This window comes from Bos indicus, chromosome 15 (assembly GCF_029378745.1).
Source record: "Bos indicus isolate NIAB-ARS_2022 breed Sahiwal x Tharparkar chromosome 15, NIAB-ARS_B.indTharparkar_mat_pri_1.0, whole genome shotgun sequence".
Lineage (NCBI taxonomy): Eukaryota > Metazoa > Chordata > Mammalia > Artiodactyla > Bovidae > Bos > Bos indicus.
In genome coordinates, this window is record NC_091774.1 from 29,753,579 (window position 1) to 29,769,080 (window position 15,502).

The 15,502-nt window shown below is 36.2% G+C and overlaps 1 protein-coding gene across 5 annotated transcripts in view; it reads right to left on the reverse strand.

The window, feature by feature from the left end:
• The window catches only part of DDX6 (DEAD-box helicase 6), a 31,706-nt gene that overhangs the window by 8,404 nt on the left and 7,800 nt on the right, over positions 1-15,502 (reverse strand). For all 5 annotated transcript variants that reach the window (XM_019975052.2, XM_070803518.1, XM_019975054.2 and 2 more), the window contains exons 4-10: positions 15,140-15,244; positions 7,169-7,298; positions 6,151-6,297; positions 4,896-4,990; positions 2,867-2,989; positions 2,300-2,428; positions 1,183-1,299 (exon numbers count right to left, since the gene is read on the reverse strand). In XM_019975052.2, coding sequence (XP_019830611.1) covers positions 1,183-1,299; positions 2,300-2,428; positions 2,867-2,989; positions 4,896-4,990; positions 6,151-6,297; positions 7,169-7,298; positions 15,140-15,244 — 846 coding nt within the window. The remainder of the gene's footprint in view (positions 1-1,182; positions 1,300-2,299; positions 2,429-2,866; positions 2,990-4,895; positions 4,991-6,150; positions 6,298-7,168; positions 7,299-15,139; positions 15,245-15,502) is intronic.

A 15,502-nucleotide genomic window follows, 5' to 3' on the forward strand; every position in this document is an offset into this window, starting at 1 on the left:
CAAATTTGTTTTCATGAATGAGAAAGGAGCCACATTCAATATACATTAAAAACAAAAGGTAGGAGAAAAAAAAAGTCTCCCGTGGGAATTAATAAGCAACAAATATACATGTATTCATATTATCTCAATTCTTAAAGGTATTTTTTTTTTGCTGGTGTGGGTTTTAAGTGACAATATTCACCATATTTACTTCTAAAATGTTTCAAATAAAAGATGCCAAAAGTTTAGCTTAACTGAAACATCTACTACTCATCTTTTCAGTTATTATATACAAAAGCTAAAAATAACTACTTTTCAAGTTAAATAAAAATGAAAACACACTAACTCAAGCAAAATCAATAAATCTACCATCTGGCAAACTGGTCTTTCTTTTCAATGCAATGTTCCTCCACTCTGAAATATTCTCTTCAATTGTATACACCATTTCCTGTGATAATTTTAATATTAGGTGCCTACATGATGGCACCTGCTGATCCATGACAATAAGCTTCTTTGAAAACCATATGTGAGCTGATTAAGTTCTTAACCTGTCAGACTACAGAAATTGCTTTCCTATCATGAAATTTCACAATGTTAATTAGCACATACAAACACAATATGTTGATAGTTTTGAATTTATTTTCTGTTAAATCAAGTTCTGAAACAGATTACATCCTTTTTCTAAAGGCAAACAATAAAGAGAAAAAGATGAACCTGAGAAGGTACACAGATAAACTAGAACCTTCTACAAACCTTCCAAAACTGTGGCTGACAGTCACACATAAAGTGGCCTCCGAAATGTAGTATAACTGAAGACACTAAATTTTAAATAGTTTAATGTTGCTAGTGGTTACTGTACTAAACACTAGCCCAAATCTAAGATTATGGGGAAGGAAGGGAATAAAATCTCACATTTCTATTATGCTTGGCAACTGAGAAACTATTCATTCATACACAATCTCAATCTTCCTAAAACCTTGTGAAGTAAGGTTCTTCACATAACAGGGGTAATAATATACTATTACCCCTGTTTATAGTTAGGAAACCTTACCCCACAGAAGTTAAAATGAAGGGTCCTTTGCCTACTAAACAGTAATTTATTCTTAAACTCAGGGCACTTGGAAGAGCATTAAAACAAAATTCAAGAAATATTCAGAAAAAGCTTAAAAAAAAAATCTATGTAAGTACAAGTTTTACACTCACCTGCCTCATTTTAGCATGGATATAGAAGCAAGAATAACCCAGTTGAGAAATCTTCTTGGCTAGCAATTCAACTCTCTGAGAGGAGTTACAGAAAATAATCGACTGGTTTATCTGAAGCTGAGCACAGGAGAGAGAGAAAAAAAAAGACATAAGAAAGAAAATAAAATATTGACAAACAAATGTTGAAAACACTAAGAATTATAATCTCATGACACAGGAAATGCAAAACTATAAAAATTTTAAGTACTATTCATTTAATAGTAGTTGCAGTTAAGCACAGTTAATATACGACCACTCCCTCCAGGGGAAATAGAGGGTTAGGTTCCTGTGAGGAACTCGTAACTTTTTTCATCAACGGGTCAACAGATAATCTGGTTTTATGCATGTTACTGAGTATTTTTTGGCTGCACCACATGGCTTGCAGGATCCCAGTTCCCTAACCAGGGATCTACCCAGATTCCCTGTATTGACAGTGTGGAGTCTTAGCCACCCGACCACCAGGGAACTCACCCCATGTGTTACTGTTTTAAAGACACCTTATTTACTCATGGCCAACAGCACTATAACTCAGGTCTTTATGAAGTTTATCTAATACATTATCTCTTCTTAGGAGCACTGGACAACATGTCAGCACTATGCCTAAGGACCATTTAAAACAGTGGAATCAAGAAAAACGCACAAAAAAGTGGGGAATGTGGCATTAAATAGACTGTGAAAAAGGTGTTCATTTCTGAGCTCAAACAAGAGGGCAGGGATAAACAGCATGAAGTCTCAAATTTTTCACGTGTGTCTTCAAAGAGCATCTGAGTACTGACCTCAGGGTGACAAGAAAATTCTGGCAAGTAGGCAAACTTGCAAAAACACATCTACTTAGAACAATTATAATTACTGAGAATAATGGGATTACCTATAATTAAGGTCAAATTATTTTAGAATCAAATTAAAAGTGCCTATGACCTGTCAATGATACAGTATCAGCTTCAGATCAACAATTGAAACTACCTTTTAGGAAAAACTAAGGACTTTTTTTCCTGAAAATGATGAGAAAACTGATACAACTGTTTTATCGAGGTTAAGAAATGGATAACATTCAGCAGTTGAAGTCTAACTGGCTCACCCTGGAGAAAAGTGTGTTGAGGCAGTGTACTTTTTGGCGCTCAGTTACATATGCGTAGTACTGGGTTACTCCCTTCAAAGTTAGTTCCTCCATCAGGTTAATCTCATAGGGTTTCTGCAAATGGGAATTCTGAAGGAAAAAAAAAAAAGTCTTATAGTTAAAGCAGAGTTTATTTCTTTAAATAAACTTTAACTCAAAATATATCCTCATACATGTCTGTCTGATAAACTTTTTTTTTTTTGATAAACTCTTAATTGAAGGGATGCAGCTCTCTTTAAAATATATAATCTGCCATTACCATAAAATGGGAGATCTAACGTTCAGATATACAGCTAAGTTATTACTATTTTGTACTTTAAATATAGGATTATGCTATAATCAATTTATCTAGCATCAATGGCTATGTCAGACACCAGCTTAATGAACAAATAAAAATCAAAATACTTTTGTTATCTTAAAACTTGAAACCAGCATAAAATATACACTAGTAATATAATGTAATTATGGATAAAAGTACACTCATGGGCAACAGGAAGGTACTGCTTCTAAGTACAGATTTATACTCACCATGAACTTCTGTACACTAAGAGGGAAAGTAGCAGAATATAATAAAATCTGTCTGTTTTTAGGTAGCGTGAGAATAATATCCTCCATTATCTGCACAAAATCCTGTGACAGCAACTTATCTGCCTGCAGTACAAAGAAAAGATGATCTTAAACAAAATGAAATCATGTCTAAGGTTTCTGGTTAATAAGGAATCATTCCAGCAAGAGAGTTCACAGAATGTTCCTGGCTGTAAACATTATATAGTCCAAAGGCACCAACACACATTCAGTGATACAAAAAGGGGAAAGTCTGTAATACTGATCTAAGGGAAGAAGACTCCTAGACAGACATAATCCTTATTCCCATAAAAAATTTTAATGTGATTTCCATTAAAGAGACAAAATCACTACAGATGGTGACTGCAGCCATGAAGTTAAAAGACGCTTACTCCCTGGAAGGAAAGTTATGACCAACCTAGATAGCATATTCAAAAGCAGAGACATTACTTTGTCAACAAAGGTCCGTCTAGCCAAGGCTATGGTTTTTCCTGTGGTCATGTATGGATGTGAGAGCTGAAGAATTGATGCTTTTGAACTGTGGTGTTGGAGAAGACTCTTGAGAGTCCCTTGGACTGCAAGGATATCCAACCAGTCCATTCTGAAGGAGATCAGCCCTGGGATTTCTTTGGAAGGAATGATGCTAAAGCTGAAACTTCAGTACTTTGGCCACCTCAAGAGTTGACTCATTGGAAAAGACTCTGATGCTGGGAAGGATTGGGGGCAGGAGGAGAAGGGGACGACAGAAGATGAGATGGCTGGATGGCATCACTGACTCGATGGACCTGAGTCTCAGTGAACTCCGGGAGTTGGTGATAGACAGGGAGGCCCAGCGTGCTGCGATTCATGGGGTCGCTAAGAGTTGGACACGACTGAGCGACTGATGTGATCTGATGGTGTTAGAAGTACAGGCTACAGCATTAAACTACCTGTGTTTCAAACTTTTCAGGGATACAGTTTTTTGAGGCAGAAGCAGGGTGTATTTCCCTTTGCCTGGGAAATAATAAAAGCTATCCTTTTCTACTTCACCCACTCACACACACAAACAGAAAACTTGCCTCCTTCAATATTATCTATGTTGGGAGGTTTCTTAACTACTATTTCAGTTTCTACAATTTAAAAATCAAGATGTCTTCATATTGTAGGAATTACTTTATGGGATAACTACCTTATAGGATTGTTGTAAAAATTCAATGAAAAAACACATAAAGCACTTAGTGCTAACACAGCCACTAATAAATGTTCTCTCTCATTACTCAAAGATAAAAACCTGTTTCAAATTAGACCAAGAGGAAACAGATCCAGTTATCTTAAAACAGACCACATAGGAAAATAACTTCATTTCAAAACACCAACACTCGGGGTGTGGGGGTGCTCAAGGAGAGAATGTACACATACTTGGAGCCTGATGTACAGCAAAAACAACACAACACTGTAAAGCTATTGTCTTTCAATTAAAAATAAAAAAAAAAACCCCAAACATCAACACTGACTGCATATACATATAAAACACTTGCTTGCTAGGTCCCAAGAATGCAGAGCTGAGTAAGTTCTCAAAGGCACTTATAGTCTGGTGAAAGAACACATATAACAGAGACAAAAAAACAAACAATACGAAGCTGGATATGTTAAATAAGGGGTTCTTAAGATGCCTTTTTTTTAACATGCTTTTTAAGATGAATCACAAAATAAAGAGAGATGCAGGATGGGCTTGGCTTTGAGGTTATTCAGTGACTTCTCACTGCAAAATAAAAATAAACTGACTTCCCTAAGAAAAAGACACAAGGCTGAATTATTCCTATAAATACCTATCATCTATTGCTTTTAAAAGGCAAAACATGTTTTAGAAGCAAGTTAGTTTGAACAAACCAACAAGAGTAGTGAATTTACTAGAAGGTCTTAAACACAAAGAGGTTATGCTTCATTCACTGGCAGTTATAAACAAAGCCAAATCAGTACAGAATAGTATGTTTCCAAATGAAAAAAACGTTACCTCATCCAATACTATCATCTGGACATGATCAACTTTTGCTACGCCTTTCTTGATAAGATCCAGGATTCTTCCAGGGGTAGCTATCACCACATGCACTACACAAGATTAGAAAATATGTATTTTTATTAATTTTAGTTGGGGCAAAAAGGATACAGTAAAGGTTTATCACATACATATTTTATCAGAAACACTGCTGCAGGAATAATACAAAGAGGCCAAGATGTGTTTTAGAATATGGATTTCCATCTCATCTTCAGTTGGCTAGAGAATACCAGTTAGTTTCACCTGTGCATGCAGTGGGCTACAGCTTTCCAATTCACCTGTTCCAAATAAGGAACATAGTTCTTTGCCTGAGGGAAACCCCCAGGGAAAAACAAAAAGTATGCTGAACTTTTGATACAGCTGCTGCTGCTGCTAAGTCACTTCAGTCGTGATACAGCAGCTTGCCTCTAATCTATTAATAGATCAATGGTCTGCAGAAGACTGTAACAGGATCAAGTAAGATGATCATTTTTAATTAACAAGGCAGTACAAAGAACATAGGAATTAAACTAATCAAGTAACAATCATATATAAAATCCTGACTAAAATTCAATGTATAACTTTAAGTGGATTTCAACTCTTGCTGTTTTCTTTTTTCACTAAACAATGTTATCATAGAGAGCTCTTCATGAAAATGAATACAGATCAGCTGCACTCTTTAATGGTATGTGGCATTCCATTCAGTCTATACCCCAATGTATTCAGCCAAATTTCCCTGATATTTAGTTTGCTCCAGTTTTTCAGTATTACAAACCACACTGCAGTAAACAACTTTGCATTTGTCCAATTATTTCTTCAAAAAAAGATCATTAAAAACATCATTTATAATTTTGAAACATAATGCCAAATTGCCCACCATAGAGATTGTATCAATCTATATCCCCATGTTGCAAGACAACAAATTTCTTCACAAATGCTTATTACTGGTTACTAGTTAGCCTTTCCAATCTTAATTAATCTTGTCAATCAGATAAGTAGAATATCAATTTACTGTCTTTATATGCAATTTAAAAAATTATTAGTAAGGTTAAATATCCTTTCAATGACTAAAATAATTTTTTTCTTCTTGACTGAAATGGTCATTTCCTTTATTTGTTTATCTACTGCAATGTTTGTTCCCTATTTTAAAAACAATTTTAATAAATTACTGAAAGGAAACACTTGTGTGTCAAATTACAGCCAGCAAGCCAGCTTACATCCAATCACTTCCTACCTGTGTCATCAAGCCTCATTATGTCATCCCGTAAATTGGTTCCTCCTGTGGTTGCCATCACTTTGGCCCCTCCCATGTGTTTGCTGACCTGGATGCAAATTTGACTGACCTGTAGAGCAAGTTCTCTAGTGGGAACAATCACCATTGCTGGAAAATATCAACAAACAGAAAAAAGGAGAGAGAGGAAAAAAAAAAGCCATGTATTAAAGAGTTTAAGAAGCTATAGAAATATTGCCTCTTATAATCGAGACACTCAAATGAATAAATTTCAAAAAAAGAACCTATTATAATGCACCAGATTTAGACTTTTCCTCAGTAACAATGCTATACAATTCTTCTACTCCTCCTGGTTACAAAGCCTTAAAGGGTTCTTTGAGTTCGCAATTATTAGCTCAAAATATATTAATATTTTTGTAAGAGATCACTAGTTAAAATGCCCAAATAGGAAACTCCTGCTGCCCAGGTCTATTTATATCATATGAACATAATAGGAAGATGGCAGAATTATTATAGATCAAGAAAGCATGGGGAGAAAAAAATGGAAAATTTTAGAAAAAGCTTTAGAGGTGAAAACATAGATCTACTGGGTACAGCTATGGAAATGTGTTTCTTCCCTACTGCTTAAGATTTTAAAATCCCCAAGCCAGAAGGCTTCAGAGAGAAAAAGTTCCTGCTTTTACAAGGAACTCTGCAGACATAGCTGTCACAAGAAACATTCTAGTTCCATAGTTTTAAGTATCTATTTCAGATAATTTAATTTCCCTATCCATAGGACAAATTCTTATTTTGCCTATCTCACTGGAATGTTGTTGTAACTGTATAATATGCAAAATAACCTTAAAAACTAGAAATCTCTTTTTAAAAAGTTAGGAATCATTTTTATAAGACAACCAGGCCAAAAGCTGTGAAAAGGGTAAATACTAATTTCAGATGATTTAAGTTCTGACTGAGTAAAGATGGTAATATCTTCTATATAGCTCCAAGATTTAAATCACCATTTATAGTTTAAACAACTAACCTTGTATATTGTCCTTCTTCAGGTCTAGCCGTTCAAGTAAGGGAATGAGGTAGGCACCGCTCTTGCCTGTTCCGTTTTTTGCTCTAGCTAAAATATCCCTACCAGATAAAGCAATGGGAATGCTCTCCTCCTAGAAGAGATCGAACAATGCTTATTACTTATATGCATTGTTAATAACAGTACATAGGCAAGTTCTTCTCTCAAACACACTGAAAGTATATAAAGTTCCTTGGTATTGAAGTATTTTACAAAAGTAAAGACCAAATAAATTAGCAGGACCAGTCAACATCACCGTTAGTATCAACTGACATTTATCAGAACTACTCATAAAATACATACTAAATTTAGTAATAAAAACCTTTGAGTTTGTATGAGCAAACAACATACATGATGTTTGTGAGCATCAACAACAGAAAAAGAGGAGGAACTTGGGATGACACAATAAACACATAGAGGAAAATAAGCAGAGGACATTTCACAATTAAAAACTGGAAGAAAAAACAGCACAAACAATATTCAAAAGAAGGACTATATGATATTCTGAGACTAGTAAACCAACTTGACCACAATGAAAAATTGTAGGTTGGACAATTTTATTCCTACATAAATAGGACTCAGCTGGAAAAGTTTAGTCTTGGGTCCTATCTTTTTTTAAAATTGTATTACATAATGACCAATGTCTGTCTCGCAGCCAACTTCTGTCCTGAGATGTGCCCTAACTTCTCGTTTTCAAATTTGGCCTACTCATGTGTGTTTTGCACACATGAGTGTTTTGCAGAAGATAATATTTCTTATTAGGGCAAATTTCCTAGACAATAGCAAAGGATTCTCAACAATTACTAAATATTAAATACACATATACAGAGAGAAATTAAAAAAGGTAAAACAGGTATGAACAGAGGAAGCAGAACACTTCTATTTCTAAAACTATTTTAATTTCTACAACTAGAAAATTAGAAAAATAAATTAGGAAAAATATTCATAATCACTATAATAATCACTATAATTAGTTCTTTCTATGCTTGAGCTAATGACCAAAACAAATGTCTAGCAATTTAAAACTGTTACTGGAGAAATACCCAAGTCATAAGCATCATGACTTTCATTTCCTACCATGATACTTATTTTAGAACCCCAATCACAGGAGTCAGATGGGTTCCATATAATCAGAATAACTAACACTGTTGCCAGAACAACTGTGAAAATAGTTCAGTGACAACACTCTGTTATCTTACTCCGACAGCCAGCATTAAACAGTCTGCTTATTATGTAGGGTGAAGCAGGTCAAAGAAGAAAGTCTTGGTTTGACCCTCTGGTCTTAAATCCTTCCTTGCTTGAGCACATGTGTTACTCAGTCGTGTCTGACTCTTTGTGACACTGTGGACTGTAGCCCGCCAGGCTCCTCTGTCCACAGGATTTTTCAGGCAAGAATATTGGAGTAGGGTGCCATTTCCTCCTCCAGGGATCCACATCTCCTACAGCTCCTGCTTTGCAGGGAGATTCTTTATCCCTTGAGCCATAACTCTGAGTCAACTCTATTAATCTTCAGTTGTCCCGAAGGGCAATTATCACATGGGTTCAATCTCTGTTATGGTTTTTAAACAGGTTACCAGTATACCACTCAGTTCAACAGCAGAAAAAGACTTTCGTCTCTCAGTGACTTCCTGAGTCAGGTCCTTTAAAAGGATAAGATATCTCAATGAAGTGAGACAGGATAGAATTAGATTGGGGGTGTCCTAATTCCTTTTTGGGGTTTACATTATGACTTAAAGGCCACTGACTTCTATTTCTCTGCTCTTTGACAGGACTTATGTTCTATAGAAACAGAAACTGTTTAAGGATAGGGCTTTAACAAAGTAAGCTAGCTAGCCTGTAAGTTAAGATGCACTGTACTTTGTTTCTTATGGTGGCTATTATGATTAGCAGTCAGAGAATTCAGTATATTCACACTGTCTCTTACCACTGTTTGCTAGGAAGATTAAACAATATGAAGTGAGAAAATTCAAATCAGATTCAGACAGCTTTGAAACTCAAGAGAAGTCATGGGGAACTGCCAGGGAGAAGAGAAAGGAGAAAGGAAGCTAAAAATTTTAAAAACTTACTGTGATGGGTACTACACTTAGATATTTAATGTTAATTATATCCTTTCAAGTTAGGTTACTTTTCGTCTTACGAATGGCAAAATGGATCCTCAAGATTGTTTTGCACAAGGTGACTAAGCAAGAAATGCTAGAATCAGGATTTGAACTTAGGTCTGCAAATAAGAGAAACTAGAACCTCATACACTACTAAGTAGAATACACAGCCATTTTGGGAAATAGTCTGGCAGTTCCTCAAAAAGATAAAAAATTACCATATGAACCAGCAATTCTAGTCCTAGGTATATACCCAAGAGAAATGAAAATACTCCACAAAAAATTCTATATACATCAGTGTTCAAAAAAGCATTATTCATAATAGCTAACAGTGGACACAACTCTACCAACTGAAGACTGGATAAACCAAATGTGGTATAGCTATATAGTGGAATATTATTCAGCAATAGAAAGGAATAAAGTACTGACACATGCTACAATATGGAAGAATCCTAAAAATATGCTAAGTCAAAAAGCCACAGCTGAGTCACAAAGAGCATGAATTTTATGATCCCATTTACATGAAATTGTCTAGAATAGGTCAATCCATACAGACAGAAAGTAGATTAGTGGTTGCTTAGAGCTAGGAGAAGAAGGGTAACTATTAAGTTTCTTTTTGGTGAAAATGTTCTTAAACTGATTGTAGTAATTGGCTGCACAACTGTGAATATAAAAAAAAAACCAAAACAAACCAACCACTGAACTGCATTACTTAAAATGTGTAAACTGTATCTCTGTGACCAATACCCTAAGGCAAAAAACAAGCATACAAAACACCACCAGAACACAAAAATCGAAAATAAGAAAAATCCCACGAACTTAAAGGTATGTCTGATTCTGCCACTTTCCAAAGTCCATGTTCCAGTTCCACTGTAAGATCTAGGGACTGAGCCAGTATGTATTTATTGTGTTTTAATAACCCTAGTATCCATTTCCCTTTCTTTGCTGTTGTTCAGCCACCCAGTCGTTCGACTCTCTGTGACCCCACTGACTGCAGCACACCAGGCCTCCCTATCCCTCACCATCTCCCTAAGCTTGCCAGAGCTCATGTCCATTAATCGGTGATGCCATCCAGCCATCTCATCCTCTTGACACCCCCTTCTCTTTCTGCCTTCAAGCTTTCCCAGCATCAGGGACTTTTCCAATAAGTTGGCTGTTCGCATCAGATGACCAAAATACTGGAGCTTCAGCATTCAGGGCTTCTCTGGCGACTCAGATGGTAAATAATCTCCCTGCAGTGCCAGAAACCAGGCTTCGATCCCTGGGTTGGGAAGATCCCCTGGAAAAGGGAATGGCTACCCACTCCAGTGTTCTTGCCTGGAGAATTCCATGGACAGAGGAACCTGGCAGGCTACAGTCCATGGGGTCTCACCCGACTGAAAGACTAACACTTTCCCTTTCTCAGTAGCACCCTAAACTTTTTTCTGAGGAATTACGTTCTCTCCAGTCCCCAATGGATAGTCTAGTCAACTTCCGCAGCTAAATGGAGACACCAATTGCTTTTTAATTCCTAGGGTCAGTTGAACTTAAATCTTAGTTTCAGGGAGAACAAAATGGATACTGTGGAGGCAGTTATGATTAAGGTATCTACTGCTCCCTAGAAAAAAAAGGAGATGGAAGACAGTAATTTCAAAAATAGTATCTCCAGCCTAAGGAACACACTCCAGTTTTACCATAGTATCCAATGAAGACATGCATTTTTGAGAATTTAAGAAAACAATTCTTTTAGCCATAGTAAATTCTGTTAGCAGGAGGAATGAATTACAAAAGAATTAAGAATGTTCTAATTCTTTACTATAAATTTGATAAATGACTAATTAGACTTGGTTAATGAAATAATTCCTAAAAATAACTTGAGATTCCCAATTTAATATGAAATTTGGTTGCCAAAGTTAACTTCTGTTTTCTCTCAATAATTAACTACCTGCTATTCCATCACCTTCTTATCTATAAAGTCCTCAAAAGTTGTGCCTAAAGTCTGGAAACAGCAAGAGCTGTCATCTTTCAATCATCTCCAAGTTAATATAAGGTTTTGCATTGTTAAACAGAATAAAACAGTAGACTCCTAGGTACTCCAAAAAAGGCTCTGTTACTGTAGAGCTACGCCTTTAAAATGGCACGGTTATAGTACTGTGCATAGCATTCAGACCTAGAACTAGACTCACAGATGGCTGTAGCAAAGAAAGATGTGTGGAACCAATCTGTAGTGTATCTGGTTCCAGCTTGTCGGTGTAAAATTATATCCTCTCAAAAGAAGATTTTAAGTGCCTAATTTTCCAAAAATCTTATACCATAGCCAAAGTGCAACCAAGTTTCATCTCTAAAGGAGGTGACACCCATCAAGAGGCTTTTATATTTGGAGAGAAAAAAATGCCTGGATAACACGGTAAAACCAAGTACTATACAAGACAACAGACACATTTTGGGGCGGGGGGAAGAAAAAAGAAAACAATGACAAGAAAATAAGTAAGGAGAAAAGTTAGATAAAAATAGTAGAAGAATGCCACTCATGAGGCTGGATTTCACTAGAGAACCTCTAAACTTATTTTTGAAGTCCTAGTATTTATGGTTTGTTACACCGAGTCTAAAACACGTTATCTTATATTTTCCATGGATTCTCAGACAAAGCAATACTATAGGAAAAGTCAATGTGAACGGCAGTCTCAGGTATATATAATACCTTACATTCATACTGTGCTTGCTATTTCAAAATATACTTTGAAGCACTACAGATTCGTTTCTACCATTGCAATCGAGTCACACAAATATTTTTGTTTCCCAGGGCATACAAAAATTACGCTTACATTATACTCTAGTCCATTCAGTGTGCAGTAGCCTTGTGTAAAAAAACAACATACATACCTTAATTTAAAAATACTTTAATACTAACCATTATCTGACAACACAGGGTTGCCACAAACCTTCAATTTGTTTAAAAAACAAAAAGACAAATGCAGTATCTGCAAAATACAATAAAGCAAAGCACAGTAAAATGAGGTATGTCTGTACATTACATTTGATCCTCACAAAAAAAAACCCTGTGAGGGAGTTCATTTCTACCTTACAGAAAAAGCCATATGGTAGACTGGCTAAGTGGCTGGAGAGTTACTTGCCTATATGCCGTATCAAACTGAGGATGCAAATAACAAAGTGAATTTAAAATTTTAATACAAAGGTGTGAAACATGAGACATTAAGGGTCCATCAAGAATTACGTCTGCTAAATGAACCATATTTTTTGATAAAACTACTACATAAAATAAAAACCTGTAACATTTATTGAGCATTTATCTCTTGCCTGGAAAATCCCATGGACGGAGGAGCCTGGTAGGCTGCAGTCCATGGGGTCGCGAAGAGTCAGACACGACTGAGCGACTTCACTTTCACTTTTCACTTTCATGCACTGGAGAAGGAAATGGCAACCCACTCCAGTGTTCTTGCCGGAGAAGCCCAGGGACAGGGGTGCCTCGTGGGCTGCCATCAATGGGGTCGCACAGAGTCAGACACAACTGAAGCGACTTAGCAGCAGCAGCAGCCACTGTACTAAGGATACTAACATGAGTTGCCTCACTTCATCTTTACAACAACTCTATGGTATACACTGCTGTATCAACTTTATAGGCCAGAAAGTTGAGGCTTAGAGACATCTCAAATAATCAACATGGAAAGCCGCAGAGCTAGATTCAACCTGGGCAACCTGAATGCAAAGCCAGTACTCTCAAACAGTTCTCTAGACCAAGTTCACCTACAGACATCTGTTAATCGTAATTTCATCAAAACAATACAACTGAGGGCCTATTTCCTGCCACACACCTTGCTAAGTATAGAGTTACAAAGTGGAACGATTCAGTAGAAAAGTACCCATAAAACTTTTCATTCCTATAGATAAAACAGATTAACACGAACTACATTATAAAAAAGCAAATTCCTAAATATTTTTGGTCTCTGCACTCAGACTGCCTAATGAGGTATAACTTTATCTTCATACTTTTTCCAACCACAACAAAATTCTTCTAGTTTGTCCACAAAAGCACTCTCATTCCTAGGCAATCACTATTCTAGTTCTCCACTTGGAACATGGATCATTTCTTCCAGGTTGTTCCATTTTCTCCTAATGTCTACATATATGTGCCCATTATATCACACTCAAATTACCTGTATAATTAGCAGTCTTTTCCATCAGACTCTGAGTGCAGGAACCCTATTTATCTTGTTCATCATAACACCCTCAGGGTCTAACACTTTCTAGGTCACTTGACACATGCTTGTTCAATGAAAAAGTGCTCAATGATGTCACAGAGTTTGTCCTGAGTACAGCTTGGATTTGACAACTTCAACTTATGTGAAGACAAAAGACACATCAAATTTGTATGTAGGTCTACATACGTGTATATATATACATATATTTCCTTGCTCTTTCCACTTAAAGAATGCACCTAGTGTTTAGATCTTGGTCTCTAATACTATTCCCAACTAACTGGAATTTGAGTTCTTTGGAGAAACAGCTGATTCTGAGGCTGGGGAAGCGTAGCTGTACCGATAAGCTTGGCATCATGATATACCACCAAAAAGTGCTCAAGAAAAATGAAGGGGGAGGGAAAGGTAAAAAGACAGAGCACAGAGTTCAGTGACACTGCTCTGTATGATCCTATAATGGTGGATACACGTCATCATACATTTATTCAAACCCACAGAATGCACAATATCAACAATGAACCCTATTGTAAACTACGGACTTTGGGTGATAATATGTCAACATAGGTTCATTAGTTTTAACAAAAACTGCTCTTGTGGGGAATGCTGATAATCAGGGAACCTATGCATGAATGTCACCAGGGATTTATGAAAAATTTCTTATGCTCAATTGCTATAAACTTAAAACTGCTTTACAAAATAGTTTATCAGAGGAAAAAAATGAAAGAGGCACATTACAAAAAACAAAGGAACTGGCTTGAAGGAGCGCACACTGGCCAAATATGGGACAATTCAAGCACAAAAATACCATTTAATAAAAAAGGAATTTATGAGTTACACTGATAATATACAGATACATCAAGGAGGAATTAGGGGAAAATTCTGATGAATAGTATATTGGCATTGCCTTAAATCCTCCCCACAGGCTGTTAGTTTCAAGGGGAGGGGGCAGGGCCGGAAATATGTAATATAAAAATCAAGATACCATTTTGAAAGAGTAATCAAAATTAAAATCACCCTTGGAATAAATGAACACTAACTCCGAAAGTGACTTCTGCAGTATTCTGGCTAAGAATGCATAACTTAAATCAAATCACATGGAAACAGGAGACAAACTCAAAATGAAAAATGTTCTACTGGAATAAAAAAAGGAAGGGAGTTCTAGTTTTAACATGTCAATGTCATAAAAGACACCCCCTCCCCCCACCAAAAAAAAAAAAAAGAGTAGGGAAAAACTTAACTATTAAAAGAGATGTAACAATTACATGCAATATCTGATCCTAGGATGGGTCCTGTACAGAAGAAAAAAAAATACTTTAAGACAAAATTTGGGACCCAACTAAAAATCAGACTACAAATGACAGGTGAGTTAGAAATACTGCATTAAAAGTGACTGAACGTAACTGTACTATTCTTGTTCAAGAGAATATCCCTAGTCTTAGGAAATACACAGTGAAACATTTAGAGACAAAGTGCCAAGATTTTGTAACTTACCCTTTTAAGGTTCAGAAAGTGTGTGTTCATGTACAAGCATACATATATGTGTGCACACGCTGGAGAGCAATACTGGTTCACTAAACCATCAAAAAGTATGCAACACTTAATTCATAACATTACATAGGAGGTAAAAAGGGGAAATATACCTGAATAGGAGATGGCTTTTCCCAGCCCATTTCAAAAATTCCCATCAGCAACTCCCGTTTCAAACAGTAATCTTCAAACTCATTTCCTTTTGTGGAGGTCACATCCTGGTCAAACAAAAACAGACAAGCATCAAACGAATGAAGTACAACTGTGTTCCTTTAGTAATTACCATGTTTAAGAAAGTATCTGAGAGACTAATTCTTTATCCCATTTAAAAAGATATATGCAGATTAGTTCTCTGTCCTAATCTACAGTTCAACTATTTCCGAAAAACAGCCACTCTAACACAAATCAGCCATTTAAAAACTATGTTTTGGGGAAAGACCAGCCACCCTGTGGTCATTTTCTGCTAGGGAGTGATG